The following is a 24,282-nucleotide window of genomic DNA, read 5'->3' as shown; positions in this document are numbered from 1 at the left end:
TATGAAAATGGTTTGGAGCCATATGGCAGCATGTCATGTTCTCTACTGTATGTGATCAACTCAGCGCGCGAAAGGTGGCAGGAGAAGATTTGGTCCTCGTGGCTCTCGGTTATACGTCACTCACTCTATGTTGACGTGTGCACTGTTCTCCTACATCCATGGTACGCTGTAGAGATCTGTCTTGTTAGCAAATAATCCGCTAGCTGGACACACTTCTTGATAGTGGATGGTTTAGGAAAAGCACTGACATCTGACAAACACATACACTTTTAATAATGGCGGCTGACTGGGAAGAAATCCGACGGCTTGCTGCTGATTTTCAGAGAGCACAGTTTGCTGACACAGTGCAAAGGTAACGCTCCAAGCAGCTGTTAGCAGCGACGCTAACGTTAGCTAGCCTTAAACTTTCAACATCCACCAGTAGCTGCTAAGCTAACGTTAGTTGAGAATTTTCTCCTTTCTGTTAACAGCTGTCGTTAGCAATAACACCAAATAAAGCATACCTCTATCATTAAACGTTATGCTCTTTGGTTGTGTACATGTATATTTATGTTGTCAAAGTTAACGTTATGTGAAATTAACATTTTCGTGTTTTTATATGTGCATTACCATACACGCCCAGGGACAGCAGATGGAAATTAGCATTGTGCAATTCTGTTTGATTTTTCTCATATTTGCCATACCTACATGGAAAGGCTTACAGTATAACAGAAGAACTGCAAGGCCAAAATGCATGAAGCTTCATTTGAAACCTATATTCTTTTAGTTTCTGAAAATGAGCTTATATAGCATGTGATTAAAACACAACCTACACCACAGCAGTTCAAAATAGGGTTTTTTTGGTCCTCGTCCAAAGAGCGTCATATTTAAAAAATAGTAACTAATAATAATTACATTTTATTTATATAGCGCTTTACATGGTACTCAAAGACACTTTACTGTAAAACCTGCACATATAGCACATTAAAAACAGAAAAGCAATAAAACCAACATATAAAACAAGCATATTAAAAGCAATTAAAAACCATAAAACCAGAAACTATCAGGTGAGAAATGTAATACTATTGTATGTGGAAGGCTAATCTGAAGAGGTGTGTTTTGATGAGTGTTTTGAATGTGTCCAGATCAGTACAGTCACGGATAGGGATGTAAAGGTATGAAAATGTAACCTCACGGTTATAGTGACCAAAATGATCACGGTTTTCGGTATTATCGCGTTTTTTTTGAAAGTGTGTTCAATATGTTCAGAAAGCGCCTACACAAGCTGAAATAGTTTCAAAAAGTGTTATGGTGTTTATTATATTACAAAAATATAGGTAAAACCTTATCAAAAGTGCAACTTTTAACATCAAAGGAACAAGGGTTCAGCATGTAAACAGCTGATTTGTCAGGAACATTTCCAGTAGTGCAGGTTTAAATTATACTTTAAACTGGATGCGTTGGGAAACAGGGAACCAGTGGAGGTTCTGAAGGACATGCTTTGCTTGTCAACAACACCTGTATAAAAGTTTCAGAACTCTAGGGCTAACCCTAATAGGAGCTAGGGAGTTTTCAGTATTTGGTATCACTGGTGTCACCTGGTGGATATTATCGGGGTAAAATAGACCAATGAATGACATTAGTAGGGAAAATGTCACTTTCGTAACATTGAACCTTTTTTTTTTCTTTATCAGGCTGTCTGAGAGGAATTGTATTGAGATTATTGCAAAACTGGTCCAAGACAAGAAGCTGGATGTGGTGCACACACTGGATGGAAAGGAGTACATAACGCCGGCCCAGATCAGCAGGGAGATCCGAGATGAGCTCTACGTCCATGGAGGTCAGTTCAACAACTAGCATCAGACACAGGTCGGCCTGAGCAAGCTAAGAAAGACGCATATACAGCGGTGGAAGAAATATTCAGAGCCTTTACTGAATACCACACTGTAAAAACTACTCTGTTATAGTCAAAAGTGCTGAATGTTACTTAAGTAAAGGAAAATGTAGTTAAAGTATTAAAAGTTAAGACAGAGTAAAGGATCCAACCAGTTGTGTGTCTGTGTTTAATGGTCTAATCATCTCAGCGTGACTTGTAGCCGTGATATTGTCGGCTAGTTTACTTTAGAATCAAACATCCGATTTTCTAAACTACATGTGTTTTGTGCGCAGAAATCTTAATGTGTAAAGTAACTAGTAACTAAAGCTGTAACAGATGAATGTAGTGGAGTAAAAAGTACAATATTTCTCTCTGAAATGTAGTGGAGTAGAAGTAGAAAGTGGCATGAAAAGAAAAGACTAGTAAAGTAAAGTACAAGTACCTCAACATTTGGACTGAAGACAGTACTGGAGTAAATGTACTTAGTTACATTACACCACTGCACATGTAAAACATTCAAATACTTTCTATTGGGTTAAATCACTTTCCCAGTAACGTTACTCCATGTTGTCATACTTTACAAAAGTATTATTCAATCATAATACATGATAACCGTGAACACTTCCTGTCATTGGGTTTCACAGGGCGAATCAACATCGTTGACCTCCAGCAGGTGTGTATTAGCAAGTTGAAATGTTGCTACCATATGCCAACAGAAAGCCGCAACGCTGAATTCATGTTCTCTGTGGCTTACGAAAACTTCCTATGAATTATGTCTCGATCTTTCTTTCAGATTCTCAACGTGGATTGGGTCCATGTTGAAAACAGAGCGAGTGACATTGCGAAATCTGATAAAGGGGTTCAACTTGTTCTGGGACAACTTATTAATGAGTGAGTATTAGGTGACACTTTTACCACACTAGTTTGTAACTGAACTGACGTTTAAAACCCAGTTCTGAAATAAAAAGGCGAAAAGCTAAATTAAAAACCTATGCTGAGAACAATGTGGATGAACTCTGTCCTGTCTGTAGCACGTACCTGGACCGATTGGCTGAGGAGGTGAATGACAAGCTGCAGGAAGCTGGCCTCATCAGTATTGCAGAACTATGTAAGATTTACGACCTCCCGGGAGATTTCTTATCTGAGGTGAGTCTTTACCTGCGTGTGTTTATCATGGAAGAACTCATGAGAAATTAGGCTATAAATTGGTTCATGTTTGTATTTAGATTGGTTGATGAAACGGCCGCTGCTTCTTTTCATATGTTGTTGCTGCTGACTTCACTGTGATAAATATGATCACTTGTTAATCAGTTGCACAAAGGAATTAAAGCTGGTGATTGCCGAGTGACACTACCTGTTTGTGTCTGTATATATATATATATATATATATATATATATATGCAAAAGTTTGGCCACCCCTGTAAATTTTCATGATTTTCCTTTATAAATCATTGGTTGTCTGGATAAGAAATTTCAGTTAAATATATCATATAGGAGACAAACACAGTGCTATTTGAGAAGTGAAATAAAGTTTATATGATTTATGGAAAGTGTCCAAGAATTATTTAAACTAAATTAGGCATGTGCATAAATTTAGGCACCCTTGTCATTTTATTGATTTCAATACCTTTAGCACTAATTATTAGAACTCAAAATTGGTTTGGTAACCTCAGTGACCCTTGACCTCCATACACAGGTGAATCCAATCATGAGAAAGGGTATTTAAGGAGGCCAGTTGTAAGTATTTCTCCTCTTTGCATCTTCTCTGAAGAGTGGCAACATGGGAGCCTCAAAACAACTCTCAGATGACCTGAAAACAAAGACTGTTCAACATCATGGTTTAGGGGAAGGATACAGAAAGCTGTCTCAGAGATTTAAGCTCTCAGTTTCAACTGTGAGGATCATTGTGAGGAATTGGAAGACCAGAGGCACAGTTCTAGTTAAGGCCCGAAGTGGCAGACCAAGAAAAATCTCAGATAAGCACTGGCGCAGGATGATGAGAACAGTCCCAGTCAACCCACAGACCAGCTCCAAAGACCTACAACATCATCTTGCTGCTTAAGGTGTCACTGTGCATCGTTCAACTATTCAGCGCACTTTACACAAGGAGATGCTGCATGGACGAGTAATGCGGAAAAAGCCTTTTCTCTGCACACGCCACAAACAGTGTCGCTTGAGGTATGCTAAAGCACATTTGGACAAGCCAGCTTCATTTTGGAATAAGGTGCTGTGGACTGATGAAACTAAAATAAAGTTATTTGGGCAAAACAAGGGGCGTTATGCATGGCGGAAAAAGAACACAGCGTTCCAAGAAAAACACTTGCTACCTACAGTAAACTTTGGTGGCGGTTCCATCATGCTGTGGGGCTGTGTGGCCAGTGCAGGGACTGGGAATCTTGTTAAAGTTGAGGGTTGCATGGATTCCACTCAATATCAGCAGATTCTGGAGAACAATGTCCAGGAATCAGTGACAAAGTTGAAGTTGCGCCGGGCTGGATCTTTCAACAAGACCACGACCCTAAACACTGCTCAAATTCTACTAAGGCATTCATGCAGAGGAACAAGTACAACGTTCTGGAATGGCCATCTCAGTCCCCAGACCTGAATATTATTGAAAATTTGTGGTGTGATTTAAAGCGGGCTGTCCATGCTCGGAAACCATCAAACCTGACTGAACTGGAGATTTTTGTAAAGAAGAATGGTCCAAAATACCTTCCGCCAGAATCCAGACTCTAATTGGAAGCTATAGAAAGCGTTTAGAGGCTGTTATTTATGCAAAAGGAGGATGCACAAAATATTGCGTTAATTATTCTTTTGTGGTGCCTAAATTTATGCACATGCCTAATTTAGTTTAAATAATTCTTGCACACTTTCCATAAATCATATAAACTTTATTTCACTTCTCAAATATCACTGTGTTTGTGATATATTTAACTAAAATTTCTTATCCAGACAACCAATGATTTAAAAAAGGAAAATCATGAAAATTTACAGGTCCCAAACCTTGCATAACAACTTCATATACATATACATACACATACATATACACAATACACACATGAATATGAGATACAGATAATATATAGATAGAGAGAGAGAGAACAGAAATATAGAGAGAAAAGAAGAAAGAGAGAGAGAGAGACAGAGATAGATAGAACATGCAGAACAGAGAGAGGGGAAGGGAGAGAGGAGAAGAGAAACAACAAAAACAAAAGAAAAAAACAGACACACACATACACCAAATGAAATACACAAAGGAACACAAAACATGGACACATATAAGAAAGAGAAAAACCCAGTACAAATACACACAACAAGGAATATAGCCCATAGGCACAAAACACAGCCCCAAAAACGTTACACAAGGGCAAGTTTTTGGAATAATCAACCATGAGCCAAAATGACTTAATGCACAGAGTGAGCCACACCAGAGAACACAACAAATACAACAATGAAGGACAAAATAAAAAGAATACAACACAGTTATTTTTTCTGACCCAGACCCAAAGCTCCTTCTTCCTTTTTTTTTTTTAAAAATTTGCGGGATTTTGGTTGTCTCCCTTTTTCTCTTTTTTTTTTTTTTTTTTTCACAAAAATGAGTCAGAAGAACACAGAGGAACACAAGAGAGCCAAAGGAAATACACAGCGAAGAAAGAACACGAAGAAACATTGTATGTATCGAGAAGAGATGGAGAAAAAAAAAAAAAAAAAAAATATAGTAAAGATAATAATTATAAATAGATGAAAACAAATATAAAAAGAGAGTGAGCCATAAATATAATAAGGAATACGTAGTAAGAAAATATAAATGAAAAAAGTTAATGTAGTGAGTAAAGGACAACAAATAGAGAGATGGAGGAGAAGAAAATGAGGCCAATACAGATAAGGAAAGATGGAGGACAAAGCCTTAATGGAGTACTTAAGGTATAGATGCCAAGAAGGACTGGGTGGACCTCTCCCCAGCAAACGGCTATCTAGGTAGGGGTTTCAAATTATTATTAGTTGCATATTTCTGTTCCATCCTGTTTTCTTTTTTCAGCTTTAAACCTCTGACTGTGTAGGCACTTTTACAATCCCATCACAATACAAAATGTTTCTCCCCACAGGACTGAATGAAGGGATATCACTACACTGTTTTAATCTCTAAATATAAAAGATGAACAGTAGAGGGCAGTAACAACAAAACATTAACAGAGATGTAAACTAACCCTGCAAGATTTCAGTGGTGTTCAAATAGTTTAGTATTCTATGTAAAAAATGTATGTATAAAGGCTTTAGGCCGCCCTACAGGTTATTGTAGGCCCAGTTTAATATGCAACTTGATTTTATACAATATATGTAGTAGGGGGTCCCTGCTCTGTCTCTCATATAGTTAAGGGGTCCTTGGCTTAAAAACATTGTAAAGTCCAAAAGTCAGGATTTATTTAGAAAAGAAAATCATTTCCAAAATTCACAACATGCTTTTTTATCTAACGACAAATTCTGCTTCAGTCCATATTTGTTGGTGTTTAGCCTTTGAAAAACAAAATGCTCACTGCTCCCCCGCTGCCACATAAAGAGAGGCCCCAACAGTGTTGACCAAGAGCACCATAAATGACATTTCTACAACCACACAATCTAACACTAAATCTCTAAATCTATTTCGGCTCTTAAACCTTAACAGTTTACAACTCATTTGATCCAAAAAATGACTTCATTCAAATTGAGGATTTTGTTTGAGAATTTTAAAATATAAATATATTAAATATATTGTAAATATTCTTTTAGTTTTTATTTTAAAAAAATAATAAAATATGATGACAAACATTCAAAGCGTCATTGGAAAACCTCAATAGAAATGGGTATAGGCCTAGTTCAGGGAGACTTAGGGAGTCTTAAATCACAGGGAGGAACGATGTGTGGAGGTTCCAGTCCACGGCTTTACTGTCAGAGTCTCTGTGTGCACGTGGGGGTTGGAGTAGCACTGGGATGTGTATGCATTGTAGTCTAAATGAAAGTAATGGCGTCTTGCTTCTGCAGAGTTTGATGCGTTGGTCAGACTGGGGATCCCGGACCCCTCCAGCTACATCAAGAAGCGCTTCAAGTCCAACAAGCTTCTGTTCCTCCGAGCCGCCTGCGTGGGTCAGGCTCTGGTGGACCAGGTGGAGGCCTCTATTGAGGAAGCTGTCAACTCCGCCACATGGACCGACATTCAGGTGCTCGCACAGCTCTGTCTTTACCCGAGGCACTATTCATGGGGAAAATGTTACATATGTATACAATGGGGAGAACAAGTATTTGATACACTGCCGATTTTACAGGTTTTCCCACTTACAAAGCATGTAGAAGTCTGTAATTTTTATCATTGGTACTCTTCAACTGTGAGTGACGGAATCTAAAACAAAAATCCAGAAAACCACATTGTATGATTTTTACGTAATTATTTTGCATTTTATTGCATGACATACAGTACAAGCCAAAAGTTTGGACACACCTTCTCATTCAATGAGTTTCCTTTATTTTCATGACTATTTACATTGTAGATTCTCACTGAAGGCATCAAAACTATGAATGAACACATGTGGAATTATGTACTTAACAAAAAAGTGTGAAATAACTGAAAACATGTCTTATATTCTAGTTTCTTCAAAGTAGCCACCCTTTGCTGTGATTACTGCTTTGCACACTCTTGGCATTCTCTTGATGAGCTTCAAGAGGTAGTCACCTGAAATGGTTTTCCAACAGTCTTGAAGGAGTTCCCAGAGATGCTTAGCACTTGTTGGCCCTTTTGCCTTCACTCTGCGGTCCAGCTCACCCCAAACCATCTTGATTGGGTTCAGGTCCAGTGACTGTGGAGGCCAGGTCATCTGGCGCAGCACTCCATCACTCTCCTTCTTGGTCAAATAGCCCTTACACAGCCTGGAGGTGTGTTTGGGGTCATTGTCCTGTTGAAAAATAAATGATGGTCCAACTAAACGCAAACCGGATGGGATGGCATGTCGCTGCAGGATGCTGTGGTAGCCATGCTGGTTGCAGTATGCCTTCAATTTTGAATAAATCCCCAACAGTGTCACCAGCAAAGCACCCCCACACCATCACACCTCCTCCTCCCTGCTTCACGGTGGGAACCAGGCATGTAGAATCCATCCGTTCACCTTTTCTGCATCGCACAAAGACACAGCATTTGGAACCAAAGATCTCAAATTTGGACTCATCAGACCAAAGCACAGATTTCCACTGGTCTAATGTCCATTCCTTGTGTTTCTTGGCCCAAACAAATCTCTTCTGCTTGTTGCCTCTCCTTAGCAGTGGTTTCCTAGCAGCTACTTGACCATGAAGGCCTGATTCACGCAGTCTCCTCTTAACAGTTGTTCTAGAGATGTGTCTGCTGCTAGAACTCTGTGTGGCATTCATCTGGTCTCTAATCTGAGCTGCTGTTAACTTGTGATTTCTGAGGCTGGTGACTCGGATGAACTTATCCTCAGCAGCAGAGGTGACTCTTGGTCTTCCTTTCCTGGGGCGGGTCCCTATGGTTCGAGCCGTTCGTTGTAGCACTTGATGGTTTTGCGACTGCACTTGGGGACACATTCAGAGTTTTTTATCTTTTCCAGACTGACTGACCTTCATTTGTTAAAGTAATGATGGCCACTCGTTTCTCTTTACTTAGCTGATTGGTTATTGCCATAATATGAATTCTAACAGCTGTCCAATAGGGCTGTCGGCTGTGTATCAACCTGACTTCTGCACAACACAACTGATGGTCCCAACCCCATTAATAAGGGAAAAAATTCCACTAATTAACCCTGAAAAGGCCCACCTGTGAAGTGAAAACCATTTCAGGTGACTACCTCATGAAGCTCATTGAGAGAACACCAAGGGTTTGCAGCGCTATCAAAAAAGCAAAGGGTGGCTACTTTGAGGAATCTAAAATATAAGACATGTTTTCAGTTATTTCACACTTTTTTGTTAAGTACATAATTCCATATGTGTTCATTCATAGTTGTGATGCCTTCAGTGAGAATCTACAATGTAAATAGTCATGAAAATAAAGAAAACGCTTTGAATGAGAAGGTGTGTCCAAACGTTTGGCCTGTACTGTAAGTATTTGATACATCAGAAAAGCAGAACTTAATATTTGGTACAGAAACCTTTGTTTGCAATTACAGAGATCATATGTTTCCTGTAGTTCTTGACGAGGTTTGCACACACTGCAGCAGGGATTTTGGCCCACTCCTCCAACAGACCTTCTCCAGATCCTTCAGGTTTTGGGGCTGTCGCAGGGCAATACGGACTTTCAGCTCCCTCCAAAGATTTTGGGTTCAGGTCTGGAGACTGGCTAGGCCACTCCAGGACCTTGAGATGCTTCTTACAGAGCCACTCCTTAGTTACCCTGGCTGTGTGTTTTGGGTCCTTGTCATGCTGGAAGACCCAGCCACGACCCATCTTCAATGCTCTTACTGAGGGAAGGAGGTTGTTGGCCAAGATCTCGCAATACATGGCCCCATCCATCCTCCCCTCAATACGGTGCAGTTGTCCTGTTCCCTTTGCAGAAAAGCATCCCCAAAGAATGATGTTTCCACCTCCATGCTTCACGGTTGGGATGGTGTTCTTGGAGTTGTACTCATCCTTGTTCTTCATCCAAACACGGTGAGTGGAGTTTAGACCATAAAGCTCTATTTTTGTCTCATCAGACCACATGACCTTCTCCCATCGCTCCTCTGGATCATCCAGATGGTCATTGGCAAACTTCAGACGGGCCTGGACATGCGCTGGCTTGAGCAGGAGGACCTTGCGTGCGCTGCAGGATTTTAATCCATGAAGGCGTAGTGTGTTAGTAATGGTTTTCTTTGAGACTGTGGTCCCAGCTCTCTTCAGGTCATTGACCAGGTCCTGCCATGTAGTTCTGGGCTGATCCCTCACCTTCCTCATGATCATTGATGCCCCACGAGGTGAGATCTTGCATGGAGCCCCAGACCGAGGCAGATTGACCGTCATCTTGAACTTCTTCCATTTTCTAATAATTGCGCCAACAGTTGTTTCCTTCTCACCAAGCTGCTTGCCTATTGTCCTGTAGCCCATCCCAGCCTTGTGCAGGTCTACAATTTTATCCCTGATGTCCTTACACAGCTCTCTGGTCTTGGCCATTGTGGAGAGGTTGGAGTCTGTTTGAGTGTGTGGACAGGTGTCTTTTATACAGTTATCAAGTTCAAACAGGTGCAGTTAATACAGGTAATGAGTGGAGAACAGGAGGGCTTCTTAAAGAAAAACTAACAGTTCTGTGAGAGCCGGAATTCTTACTGGTTGGTAGGTGATCAAATACTTATGTCATGCAATAAAATGCAAATTATTTAAAAATCATACAATGTGATTTTCTGGATTTTTTTTTTTAGATTCTGTCTCTGACAGTTGAAGTGTACCATTGATAAATTACAGACCTCTACATGCTTTGTAAGTAGGAAAACCTGCAAAATCTGCAGTGTATCAAATACGCTTGATGGTGTTTTTTTGCCCCCAACTGCTCCTTCCAGGCAGCGCTGCGAGTTGCCTTCAAGGCACCTAACCCTAACCCTAACCATAACCAGTGCCTCCCAACGGCGCCTTCCAGGCAGCGCTGCCTGGAAGGCGCCGTTGGGGGCAAAAAACACAGATAAACATCAAATACTTGTTCTCCTCACTGTATATATTACTTCTGTTTTTCACTGTTTTTAGCCGATTCTGCCCAGCTGCCTGTCACTGGAGGACATTGGGATGCTGATCAGCCAGGCTATGAGAAACACCAACGTCCAGTCCTCCGCCAGAGTGCTGGGAGACACGGTCGTCGTCAGCGAGAAGTTCCTCAGCAACTGCCTCTCTTTATTTGATGAAGCCATGCAGCAGAAAGCTCAGAAGGTGCAATTCACTTCAGTTTTATTTATAGTGGCAAATCATAACAGGAGTTATCTCAGGACACTTTACAGATAGAGTAGGTCTAGACCAGCGATTCCCCGGTCCCCAGACTGGTGCCCATCTGTGGACCCGTTAGTACCGGGCCTTGAAATATTTCCTAAATAATGGTCTTTTTTTAAGGTTTTAGGTTTCTTTTCCTATGAAGTGCTAAAACAGTCATGCTTTTTTTATCCAAAACATAAACAATAAATAGCCTAGATAGATCAAAACGTGTTTCTTTGAGTTGCAGCGTTGTGATCGCTTAGCGGCTCTTTGGTTCTGGACGTATGTATGTGACCGGACCGCAGAGTGCGCTGCACGTGAAGGGGCGATACTGTTGATTAAGCACTGTGTAAACAGTAGCAGTCTATGTTAAAAAAAAAACAACATGCATCTTGACATTGAGGCATTAAAATTGACAACTGGTCCCTGGAAAAAATCTTTACGATTAACCAGTCCCTAGCACCAAAACGGTTGGGAACCCCTGGTCTAGACCACACACTATAATTTACAAAGACCCAACAATTCCCCCCCCTAGAGCTAGCATTTGGTGCGACAGTGGCGAGAAAAACTTCTTTTAAACGGGCAGAAACCTCAGACAGACCCCGGCAGCACCAGCTTTATACAGCCTCTTTTGTCACACATCACATCTCCAGAGAAACCTCCTGTGTGGAGTCCATAAGTATAGGTCCAAATGAAGTCTAAAACACTTTGAAAATTTTTTATTTTCTGTGGCTCTCAGGAAGTCAAGAACAATCCAGTGTTTCTGATAACTGAAGACGACCTGAAGCAAGCATCCATGCTGACGGAGAGCTCAGCAACTTCTAAAAAGGAAAAGAGAGAAGCAGAGCGAAGGAAGAAGGCTACAGGTTGGCATTTCTGCAAGTGGAATAAGCGTGTCGGGGCACCTCGTCTGAGATCAGCCACCTGCACGATTAACAGTAGAGGGCAGTAATGCCTAAATAACAACTTGAACAGAGATGTAAACTAAATCTGCATTGTTTAAAATGTTTCAGTGGTGTTCCACCTCTGCACCATTTCAGCAGACAGTTCTTAGATTCTTTTTGAAAGGATGCATACCTTGACCTTATCTGTGTAATGTGAAGAAGTGTATTTGTTGTTTGATTATATATCATCTGTTAACTGCTTGTCTCCCAGAGGGCAGTGGCAGTGTGAAATCAGGTGGAGGAGGCAACGCCCGAGAGATCAGGATTCGTAAAACCAAGAAGAAAGGGAGGAAAGATGAGGACAGCGATGAGGAAACCGGCCCGTCACAGCAAAGTACAGTCACCGCCACCGAGCTATTCTATCTTCACTGGGACGTCATGTCTCCATATGCACATTAGCCCTGTTCAGTGAGGCATTTTACTCTTAACAGGAGCGTTATGGCTGGTTGGCCAGAAATCTCTCCCCTGGGTTGTTAAGCTTTATTTTTTTTTCTTATGGAAGACAAAGGTAACCATAGTATCCCTGTGAGACTAATTAGCATGTGTTTTACCTTTGCCAAGATCGCAGTAAACAGACTGCAGCCCCTTTTATGGCCCAGGAAGAGATCGTAGCCGTTTTAGAGGACAGAGTGAGCGACTGCCCCGAAGAAATCCTCTCGGAGCTGGCCGAGCATTTAGTGAGGTAACCCACAGGTTTCTGTCTGAAGTCTCTCTTTCCTCCGCTCACACTTGGCAACAATAAGTCAGTTCTGTCATTGTTAATATCTCTGCAGGCCTCTTAATAACGCCTACCAGGAGGTGCTGCGGACGGTGTTCATGTCCTCCACCTGCTCTCCATCAAGGGCCAACAAGAAGAAGAGCATGAAGGACCTACAGGAGGAGATCTCCAGCCTGTACAACAACATCCGACTCTTTGAAAAGGGCTGCAAGTTCTTCTCTGGTAAATCCTGCTGCGATCACTCATCACAAATGATTGGTACACAATACATATATATATATATATATATATATATATATATATATATATATATATATATATATATATATATAGTAGGATTGGGCATCGAGAATCGTTTAAAAAATTACGATTTCAAATGGAATCGTTTTTTTGTTGGAATCGTTTGGAAAACTTAGTTTTGAATCCGCTCATCGGTTCCAAATTTAACGTGGGCAAGTTTTGGTTTCCGAAGTTTTTATAAGCTGCTGACCCGAAAAACAGAGCTTTTCCAAGACTAAAGTTGATACAGACGTGAGGAATCAGCGAGGGAATGGGAAGACTGTGGGATCCTGACACTAAGCTAACGATATGTCCGGCGTTATCATTTTTTTACCAAGTCAAATATCCAAATGTTAGCTAATTACAACCCCAAATCAGAAAAAGTTGGGACAGTATTGAAAACGCAAATAAAAAAAGAAAGTAGTGATTTCTAAATGTACTTTGACTTGTATTTCATTGCAGACAATGTGAACACAATATATTTCATGTTTGGTCTGGTCAACTTAATTTCATTTGTAAATATACATCCTTTCCTGTCATTCAGACCTGCAACACATTCCAAAAAAAGGTTGGGACAGGAGCAATTTAGGGCTAGTAATCAGGTAAATTGGTTAAATAATGATGTGATTTGAAACAGGTGATGTCAACAGGGGATTCTAATTATGATTTGGTACAAAAGCAGCATCCAAGAAAGGTCTAGTCCTTTAGGAGCAAAGATGGGCTGAGGATCGCCAGTTTGCCAACAAATACGTGAGAAAATTATTGAAATGTTTAAAACAATGTTCCTCAAAGAAAGATAGGAAGACATTTGCTTATTTCACCTTCAACAGTGCATAACATAATTAAAAGATTCAAGGAATTTGAGGAATTTCATTGCTTAAAGGACAAGGGCGCAAGCCTAAGCTGAACAACCGTGATCTCCGATCCCTCAGGCGGCACTGCATCAAGAATCGTCATTCATCTATAAGCAATATCAATTCAATTCAATTCAATTTTATTTATAGTATCAAATCATAACATAAGTTATCTCGAGACACTTTACAGATAGAGTAGGTCTAGACCACACTCTATAATTTACAAAGCCCCAACAATTCCAACAGTTCCAGTAATTCCCTCAAGAGCAAGCAGTGCGACAGTGGCGAGGAAAAACTCCCTCTTGGGAAGAAACCTGGGACAGACCCAGGCTCTTGATAGGCGGTGTCTGACGGGCCGGTTGGGGGTGTGATGAACAGTGGCGATTGTAGTCACATTAATAATGGAACAGTGACTGGATGTAGCGGGAAGCTGCAGGGTTCAGCGGGAAGCTGCAGGGTTCAGCAGGACGCAGCATGACATTGCAGGGCATCGCTGAGCTCAGCAGGGAGTGCAGCAGGACCACGGCGACAGCTGCAACCAGGATCTTGGTGCCAACGTTCTCCAAGGAAATACGCTGGGGGAAAAAAAACATAAGGACTCCGGGGAGTAAACTCCCCAGAAGCTAGGATTAGTAACATTAGTAACTTAGTAATTTCTGGGACCGGCTGCACAAAAATTATCACCACATGGGCTCAGGACTACTTCGGTAAACCTTTGTCAAGTACCACAATACATAGTTACATCCACATAATGGTAAATGCTTTACTGTTCCAACGTTTTTTGAAATGTGTTACAAGAACCAAAATAGGAATTTTGTTTTTTTGAAAAAAAACAAAAAACAATAAAAATCATGAGGAACACATTAAATGATGTGCTGTTGTATTGTCTGCAATGAAATACAAGTCAAAGTACATTTAGAAATCACTACTTTCTTTTTTTATTTGTGTTTTCCATACTGTCCCAACTTTTTCTGATTTGGGGTTGTATCTAACTATGTCTGTAAGTTAAGCTAACACACGTAACGTTAGACATATCGTTCACGAAGTGTGATGACGCTGTCTTCCCATTCTCTCTGCTGATTCCTCACGACTGTATCCACCTTTCATAAAAACTCAGTTTTTCGGGTCAGCAGCTTATAAAAACTATAAAAAAGTTCTGGGTTCTTTACGTTGTTGGTGGAGAATATCACCACTCAGAAGCTTTTAGGCATTTTTCTGCTGTTTGCTAGCAGACGGAATTGACGGCATCTTTTTTTCTATTACTCCACCGCCGTTTTGTGGCGTGGTAGAACATGGAACATAAGGCCTCCTGCACACTGCCTGTGGGGCGTGAGTGTGGCATTTCTGTTGCGTGGCGGCTACGTGGCGTTTTCTATGTCTTTGCACACCAGAAACGTGTCTGACGCGGCGCTGCTGCTGCTAGCCTTGTCTGGACACATGGATGTTTCCCATTGATAAGATTAAATAATAGCGTGTTCTTCAACTTTATTTTGTCAATATTTTTGTGTTTGTACATTCGTTTGTCTGCACTCAAGCAGTAGTATACTTCATGTTAAACATAAATATATACTGATTTGATTACAGCAAAGACGATGTCGGCAGTATTGACGGCAGAATAGGCTCCAGAATATTTAGTTCTGTATTGACAGGTGCAATATTTGAAAATCGATAATTATTTATTATTTTTATACATATTATTTTATTATTATTATACATTTATATCTGCATTTATGTCAAAACCTAGAGACTTTCAGACATCAACATGTCATTTATTAAATGTATTCGTGTCAAAATGACATATAAACCTCTTTTCCTATTCTGTGTTGCCTGGAAACGCTTCCAACACGCTTGCGTGTCGCGTGAAAAATAGGCGTCGGTCCGGTTTCGGCTCAAGCCGCGCCTGAGACGTGCGTGTCACGCAGGCAGTGTGTAAGCTCTAACCTGTTAATATGGGAGTCGAAATAAAAATGGACATGCCACACAGCTGACACGCTCACGCCACGCAGGCAGTGTGAAGGAGGCCTAACACCACCTTACTTCATGGCCATTATTTAATCACGCAGATGATACCCAGGTCCACATTGCGAAGCACATCCTGAAGACCCTGTGCTCAGATGTCACCAACATCCTGGTCAACTTCCTGGCTGCTGACCTGATGATGTCAGTGGAGAACCCCAGCACCATCACCAACGAGGTCACAAACACTTCCTGTTCCTGTAGCCACATGTTTTTATGCAAATTAAGTCATATCGAATGTCTGGCATTTCCGTGCATCTGACTCATCATAACGATGTTTTGTAGCGTCGTTGTCTTATTATAGCTTGATAAGTCGCTATCAGCTGGCACATAAGATCTATTACAACTTGCAATATGAATCACTTGTAGGTCCTTGACGGCCCGATCCATTTTGGCTAGCAAAACTTTGTTTATGTTAGCTTGAATGCTGTGCGAATCAGCGCAAAAATGAATGGAAACACCTTAAAATGTCTCAAATCTATTCCATATACCAATTTGACCGCAAAACAGCAGGTTTTTATTCGCTTCAGAGCCATTTGATGGAAAAACACTTTCACCTTAGGCTTTGTTCGCATGAATGTTTTTAGGGAACTTCAGATAATTCTATAAGTGGATGAAAACATAGCTTCTCTCACTAGCCTTAAATTATGGGATTCAGCTGCAGAGACCAAGAGCTGAGATCCCATTCAAATGGAGTTAACTAGGAACGTGTGCAGTCCATGTTTGAAATGCACCGTGCAACTTGTTGGAGTTTGGACTTGATGGTGAGTGTCTCTGATGTGTTGCCTCAGGTCAGAGTGAAGATTTTGGGCAAACTGTCGGAGGAGACTAAAGGGCCTCTCATGAAGCTGCACAACTGCCTGAACGGCAAAGTGAGTATGTTTCCTGTCGGTTACATCATCAGCTGGTCGCTTTAGCTTGGAGGATGAAACTGAAATAGAGTGGTGCGACTTGTTCCCAGACTATCGAAGACTTCCTGACCAACATAGAGATCTGTGCAGAGGTGTGTGGCTTCATGCTGAAGAAGGCGGACAAGAAAAAAGAGAGGTAATGGAAGTTCATTTTCTTGTGGATGTTTTCTTTTTACTTTTAGGGCCCTATTTTAACAATCTACAGCAGGTGTGTTTAGGGCGTGTCCAAATCCACTTTTGCTAGCTTGACGGTGGAAAAAAGGGTCCGTGCGCCGGGCGCCTGGTTCTAAAGGGTTGTACTTAGTGTCTTCATTAATCAGAGGTGTGTTTTGGGCGTAACATGCAATCAACCAATCAGAGATCATCTCCCATTCCCTTTAAAAGCCAGGCGCGTTTGGACCTTGGAGCATTGCTGTTATGATGGAGGATTTACCGAGCAGGAAGGAGAGATGTTCAGGAGAAAAAACTGATCTGCTCGTGCGTGAAGTATAAGCACGCGAGCAGATCATATCATATAATACTATTTCACATAGTAATATATTTATTTGTAATCTTCTGCATGTGTGTGTGCTGCTGTGCGTCCCTGTGTGTGTACCAAGCATAGTGCCTAGGAGCATTTTACTAATGCTCTGTTAAAATAACAATAAAATGCTGCGCTATTGACTTTAGACCAGGTTTTTGTTGGTCAATGGTGCGATCACTTCCCACTGCCTCAAGATAGCAATACTCCCAGAATGCACCTGAACACACCTCCCTGTAAGACCAGCACGCCCAGAATGCACCTGAACACACCTCCCTGTAAGACCAGCACGCCCAGAATGCACCTGAACACACCTCCCTGTAAGACCAGCACACCCAGAATGCACCTGAACACACCTCCCTGTAAGACCAGCACACCCATGGGCCACAGATGGGTGCAGGTGCATTTGCTATTTAAACCACGTGGGCGCTGGACGGGAAACTGACAACTGGGTCGGTCTTAAACTAGCAAAGACACTTGGGTCGGGCTTTGGGCTGCGCCGGGTGCAGGATAGGGCCCTCAGTATTTAATCAGTAGGGCTGTAAATCACATGTTTTATCATGATACGATATAATGATTATTTGGACACCGCTACAATATTTACTGATATCACAAAGCCTGCCACGATAGGATGTTGATTCAATTCAGCGGCCTGCGACCGATACATACGCCCATTTAACACAATCTGTTACATTTGCATCAACTCACAAAAAGCAACGGAAATATGATTTGACAATTTCATTACTAAGCTCTTGCAGACATTCCAGATAACCTTCATCCTGGACTCTACATCTGCCCATCACACCATCCATCCATCCATCCATCTTTGTCCGCTTATCCGGTGTCGGGTCGCGGGGGGAGCAGCTCCAGCAGGGGACCCCAAACTTCCCTTTCCCGAGCAACATTAACCAGCTCCGACTGGGGGATCCCGAGGCGTTCCCAGGCCAGGTTGGAGATATAATCCCTCCACCTAGTCCTGGGTCTTCCCCGAGGCCTCCTCCCAGCTGGAACGTGCCTGGAACACCTCCCTGGGGAGGGCGCCCAGGGGGCATCCTCACCAGATGCCCGAACCACCTCAACTGGCTCCTTTCGGCCCGAGCAGGCGGCTACTCCGAGCTCCTCACGGATGACTGAGCTTCTCACCCTATCTCTAAGGGAGACGCCAGCCACCCTCCTGAGAAAACCCCATTTCGGCCGCTTGCACCCTGGATCTCGTTCTTTGCGGTCATGACCCAGCCTTCATGACCATAGGTGAGGGTAAGGCGAAACTGACCGGTAGATCGAGAGCTTTGCCTTCTGGCTCAGCTCTCTTTTCGTCACACGGTGCGATAGATGGAATGTAATACGCTGCGCCATCCGTACTCCGACCATCGCATTTCACCGCTCTATTGTCCCCTCACTTTCAGCAACAAAACCCCAAGGTACTTGAACTCCTTCACTTGGGGTAAGGACTCATTCCCTACCTGGAGAAGGCATTCCATCGGTTTCCTGCTGAGAACCATGGCCTCCGATTTAGGGGTGCTGATCCTCATCCCAACCGCTTCACACTCGGCTGCGAACCGATCCAGTGAGTGCTGAAGGTCGCAGGCTGATGACGCCATCAGGACCACATCATCTGCAAAAGCAGCGATGAGATCCCCAGCCCACCGAACTGCAACCCCTCCCCACCCCGACTACGCTGCGGTATCCTGTCCATAAATATTACAAACAGGATTGGTGACAACGCGCAGCCCTGGCGGAGGCCAACCCTCACCTACAAGCAGGTCGACTTACTGCCCCGGCACAGCTCTACCTTTGGTCATACAGAGATTGGATGGCCCTGAGTAGAGACCCCCTCACCCCATACCCCACGCGGCACCTCCCACAGTATCTCCGGGGGACCCGGTCATAGCTTCTCCAAATCCACAAAACACATGTAGACCGGTTGGGCATACTCCCAGGCCCCCTCCAGGATCCTTGCGAGAGTGAAGAGCTGGTCCGTTGTTCCCCCGACCAGGGCCGGAATACGCATTGTTCCTCCTCAACCTGAGGTTCGACTATCGGCCGAACCCTCCTTTCCAGCACCTTGGAGTAGACTTTACCAGGGGAGGCTGAGAAGTGTGATACCCCCGGTAATGGTGCACACACCCTCTGGTCCCCTTTTAAAAGGGGGAACCACCACCCCAGTCTGCCACTCCTTTGGCACTGTTCCAGACTTCCACGCAATGTTGAAGAAGAGGACGTGTCAACCAGGACAGCCCCTCCACACCCAGAGCCTTGAGCATTTCTGGACGGATCTCATCAATCCCGGGGCTTTGCCACTGTGGAGTTGTTTGACTACATCAGTGACTTTCCCCCCGGGAAATTGGCGCGCAATCCCCCGTCATCCTCCAGCTCTGCCTCTAAAATAGAGGGGGTATTAGATTCCGATTCAGGAGTTCCTCCAAAAATGCTCCTTCCACCCCCGCCCTATTACCTCCTCAGTTGAGGTCAACAGTGTCCCATCCTTACTGTACACAGCTTGGATGGTTCCCCTTCCCCCTCCTGAGGTGGCGAACAGTTTTCCAGAAGCACTTTGGTGCCGACCGAAAGTCCTTCTCCATGTCTTCTCCAAACTTCTCCCACACCCGCTGCTTTGCCTCTTTCACGGCAGAGGCTGCAGCCCTTCCGGGCCCCTCCGGTACCCTGCAACTGCCTCCGGAGTCCTCTGGGATAACATATCCCGGAAAGACTCCTTCTTCAGTCGGACGGCTTCCCACACACGGTGTCCACCACGGTGTTCGTGGGTTACCGCCCCTTTGAGGCACCTAAGACCCTAAGACCACAGCTCCTCGCGCGCCTTCAGCAATGGAAACTTTGAACATTGTCCACTCTGGTTCAATGCCCCCAGCCTCCACAGGGATGCCAACGAAAAGCTCCGCGAGGGTCGAGTTGAAAGTCCGTTGGACAGGGGCCTCCTCCAGACGTTCCCAATTTACCCGCACACGTTTGGGCTTACCAGGTCTGTCCAGAGTCTTCCCCACCCCTGACCCAACTCACCACCAGATGGTGATCGGTTGACAGCTCTGCCCCTCTCTTCACCCGAGTGTCCAAAACATACGGCCTCAGATCAGATGAAACGATTATAAAATCGATCATTGACCTGCGGCCTAGGGTGCTCTGGTACCAGGTACACTTATGAGCATCCCTATGTTCGAACATGGTGTTCGTTATAGACAATCCATGACTAGCACAGAAGTCCAACAACAAACAACCACTCTGGTTTAGATCAGGGAGGCCATTCCTCCCAATCCGCCTCTCCAGGTGTCTCCATCATTGCCACGCATGCGTTGGAAGTCCCCCAGCAGAACAATGGAGTCCCCCACTGGCGGCCCCCATGCAGGACTCCACTCAAGGTCTCCAAGAAGGCCGGATACTCCGAACTCCTGTTTGGTGCATATGCACAAACAACAGTCAGAGTTTTCCCCCACAAACCGCGAGCGTAGGGAGGCGACCTCTCGTCCACCGGGGTAAACTCCAACGTAGCGGCGCTCAGCCGGGGGGCTTGTTAGTATCCCCACACCCGCCCGGCGCCGCACACCCTGAGCAACTCCGAGAAGAAAAGAGTCCAACCCTATCCAGGAGTACAGTTCCAGAACCGGGACTGTGCGTAGAGGGAAAGCCCCACCAGATCCAACCGGTAGCGCTCCACCTCCCGCGCAATTCCGGCTCCTTCCCCACAGAGGTGACGTTCCACGTCCCCAGAGCCAGCGTCTGCTGCCCGGGTCTGGTCCGTGGCCGCCCTGACCTTCACTGCCACCCATGTGGCAGCGCACCGACCCGCGGTTCCTCCCACAGGTGGTGGGCCCATGGGCTGGAGAGATGGGAGCCACGTAGCTTGTTCGGGCTGTGCCCGGCCGGGCTCCGTGGCAAACCCGGCCACCAGCTCGCCCGACGAGCCCGCCGTCTGGGCCTGGCTCCAGACGGGGCCCCGGGCTTCCTCCGGGCAGGGTCACTCCATTTCTACCTTGTTTTTCCATTGGGGTTTTTGAACCATTCTTTGTCTGGCCCCTCACCTGAGACCACTTTGCCTTGGGAGACCCTACCAGGAGCACAAAGCTCCAGACAACACAGCCCTCAGGTTCACAGAGACACACAAACCTCTCCACCACGATAAGGTGATGGTTCACGGAGAAGCCCATCACACATACTATATATTTCTTTGCATTCTGCACTAAACCCATTCAGCCTCTTTTCTCTCTACAGCTCTTTTGCATATTTTTGTTTCTGTATTCATTGTTTATTTGTTGTGTATGTATGCACCTATCACCAAGTCTAATTTCACGTAGTGTAACTACTGTAGCAATAAACTCCTTTGTGATTGATCCAGACAGGCCCTGTTCGTGCACCGTCAGGCTCTCAGTGAGCAGCTGAAGGAGACGGAGGACCCTGCTCTGGTGCTCCACCTGGCCAGCGTGCTGCTGTTTCAGGGCAGCACCCACAGCATGCTGCACGCTCCGGGACGCTGCGTGCCTCAGATCATCGGCACGCTCACCGGCCGAATACCCGCGGTATGTCCGACACTCACTCAGTAATGTGGCTAAAAGCTCTGTTTGCTGAGCAGTGTTAGGGGTACAATACAATATTATACAGATTCTTTGGACAACGATACGTTAATTGCTAATTTCTTAACGTCTGTCACGATACGATTTCGATTCAATTCAGAGGCCTGCGATCCATACCAGATGATACCCTCTGGCCATTTAACACACTAACATTTACAGCAACTCAAAAAATGCAACTAAACTATGATTTGACAATATTACTTTATTATTTTATTAAATTACTGATCAACAACCCAGTCAGCCACTCCCAACTGTAATATGGTCATGTTGTGCTCCTTTTTTTTTTGGATCCATTTCAACACTTCATCCCAGTTCAGAGGGAAGATTTTCAGACACAGAAAACATTCAACCCACTTAGGCAAATAAGGTCAAATACACACATCTCATTTCGGAGTATGTATAGGTACTACATACTCCGAACTGAGATGTGTGTATTTGACCTTATTTGTGATCTATAGACAGGTGTGGATTTCCATAAAGACCTCCAACAGTGCAGCCCTAGCTCAGTTATAATAGACATGTTTGTTTGTGCTTCGGTGTGGTCTGAATGCTTCACCAAATGTTGGCAACACACTGCTTTGTCTCAGGATTGTTTCCATCCGGTCTTCAGCCTCAGCAGCTGTCGGTAGCCATCTGCTGCGGTGTGCGTTTGTTTTGGGGAGTTAAAGGGTTAAATGCTAAGGTGCTGAAATGTGTGTGCGTCGCTGCCTGTGTCGTTTCAGGAGCAGCAGCAGCTGCTGTCTGCGTACCAGAGCCTGGTGGTGAAGCAGCTGGTGAGCCAGAGTCAGAGCAGGAAGCAGGAGGAGGCGGCGGGCGAGGCCGAGGGCGAGGCGGAGCAGGACGACGAGGCCCGGAGCGTCCGCACACAGCTCGCGGCCCTGACTCCACAGGTCAAGGACCTGATACTGTCCCAGAAGAAGGCGTCTGTCACAGAGGACTGAACCCATTTCAAAGATTAGAGGAATAAATGTTGGAACTGAGGGGAGATTAACAGGGTTTCCCCCACAAAAGTTCTTTAGCCCGGTGGCAAGTGTCTTTTTTTGACAAGGGCCCGGCTGGGGCCAGTCCCAGACTGATGGCAGCATTAATGTAGAGTCCAATAGTTTCAGTGATAACAGAATCGTGGACAGAATCACAAAATTAAGAATTTAAAAAAGCTATAGGACTGACTCCATAGGGCCCTACATTAAGTGAGTGCTAAAAGCTAACTGGAGATTTGAAAAAATATGACTACGTCTAAGTTTACAACCGAGCCACCCTACTGTAACTGTAGTTTAAAAAATGTCTTAAAAATACATGAATAATTCCCAGTAGCTTAGCCCCGGTGGGGGGGGAACTTAGGCCCGGTGGGCCAACAGGCCTGTAATACACTGGGGGGGGGAACCCTAATTAATCTTTTTATGGTCTTAGCAGGGTTAGAAGTATTCAGATGAATACTTCTAACCCTGCTAGATCAGCTGGCAGTACTGTGATGTATCCATGTGGACATCATTCTAAATTATTAAAGGAAATTCCTGTGTGGGATGTCTCCCTGTAAACCCAATTAACATGAAAGTCCTCAATGAGGTTCTGATTTTAATGCGTTCATTAAAGCTCTTCTCTTCCTCATGTGTTTGAGGTATTTATTTGTAAAGGTTGATATCGTATGAGAAACCTGAATGTTTTGGTTCACTCTCTAATTTCCTCAACCTGGTTTCCATAGCAGCAGGCAGACAAATGGCTTTATCAGATGCAGACAGACAGAGTTAGCAACTAGCTTAGGGGGGTCAAACTCAACTTGGAAAATGATAATCGCATCAAAGGGCCAGACAAGTAACGTTTATTGACGTTATTCTGAACCTCAATTGATTTCCGGGCCGGATCAAAATTTCAAGGGGCAGGATTAGAGCCTTGAGTTTGACACGTGAACGAGCTGGTCAACATAGCGGAACATTTGGCAGCCAAAAAGATCAAATATTGGACTAGCATTTGTGAGGTGGCCACATACAGGACTCTAAATGAACGAATAATGTCGCTCTGTGTGTCCAAAGAGAGGAAAACCATGTGGCTCGAGACACACTGACCAAAAAAAAAAATAGAAATATTAATCAGCTGAAAATCATTCAAATGTAACGAATGTGTGAAACGGTTGAACAACACGTTGTGCTTGATTTGAAGTCAGGTCAACTTTATTTATATAGCACATGTAAGACAACATAAGGTGACCCAGAGTGCTTTACAACCAAGGCAGATGGTCTGAAATCTGCCTCCAGAGACATTACATAGATAAAAAGTACATGGCAAATAGGGCTGCACAAAGTAACTTTTTTTTATCGTCCTCGCAATATCAACTGGTGCAAAATATGTATCGTAAAAAGAGATTTTTTGTCAGTCATTCTTTTTTTAGTGCTGACTTTTATATTCAGTTCAGTATTCTATTTGTTCAATACAAGAACGATTTTATTTCATTTGTTTTAAATTCAACAAGCAGTTTGTTGTATTTAAGCAGAATACTGAAAGCAGCAGAAATGCAGAACAGTACATTATGGTATCAGTTTATCACAAGTAATATCGTTATCGGTATATTCAACGTTATCGCATATTGCATAAATAGCAAACAACAATACAAAATGTAATACGAAACAACTGACATGAAGTAGAGAAGGAGGACGTTAAATCAACAGATTAAAGATCAGTAGAGGAAAATAAAAGATAA

At 43.7% G+C, this 24,282-nt stretch overlaps 1 protein-coding gene across 1 annotated transcript; it reads left to right on the top strand.

Annotated features, from left to right (window-relative positions):
- Window positions 1–121: 121 nt before the first annotated feature.
- Window positions 122–23,195, top strand: ufl1 (UFM1-specific ligase 1). Its single transcript, XM_039782644.1, has 18 exons — window positions 122–352; window positions 1,674–1,819; window positions 2,500–2,528; window positions 2,649–2,746; window positions 2,887–3,001; window positions 3,627–3,783; window positions 5,780–5,833; window positions 6,875–7,050; window positions 10,544–10,723; window positions 11,502–11,628; window positions 11,918–12,040; window positions 12,268–12,388; window positions 12,480–12,646; window positions 15,621–15,751; window positions 16,365–16,445; window positions 16,535–16,620; window positions 21,353–21,533; window positions 22,310–23,195. Exons 1-18 carry the CDS (start codon window positions 276–278, stop codon window positions 22,526–22,528), a joined length of 2,268 nt encoding a protein of 755 aa, XP_039638578.1. The 5' UTR covers window positions 122–275; the 3' UTR covers window positions 22,529–23,195.
- Window positions 23,196–24,282: the final 1,087 nt, after the last annotated feature.

Source organism: Perca fluviatilis, chromosome 18, assembly GCF_010015445.1.
Source record: "Perca fluviatilis chromosome 18, GENO_Pfluv_1.0, whole genome shotgun sequence".
NCBI lineage: Eukaryota > Metazoa > Chordata > Actinopteri > Perciformes > Percidae > Perca > Perca fluviatilis.
This window is presented reverse-complemented; position numbering and strand designations above follow the sequence as displayed.

Coding starts and splice junctions, on each gene's coding strand:
- ufl1 (XM_039782644.1), top strand. CDS start 276: ATGGCGGCTGACTGGGAAGAAATCCGACGGCTTGCTGCTGATTTTCAG. Junction 353..1,673: donor TTTGCTGACACAGTGCAAAG/GTAACGCTCCAA, acceptor TTTCTTTATCAG/GCTGTCTGAGAGGAATTGTA. Junction 2,529..2,648: donor ACATCGTTGACCTCCAGCAG/GTGTGTATTAGC, acceptor TCTTTCTTTCAG/ATTCTCAACGTGGATTGGGT.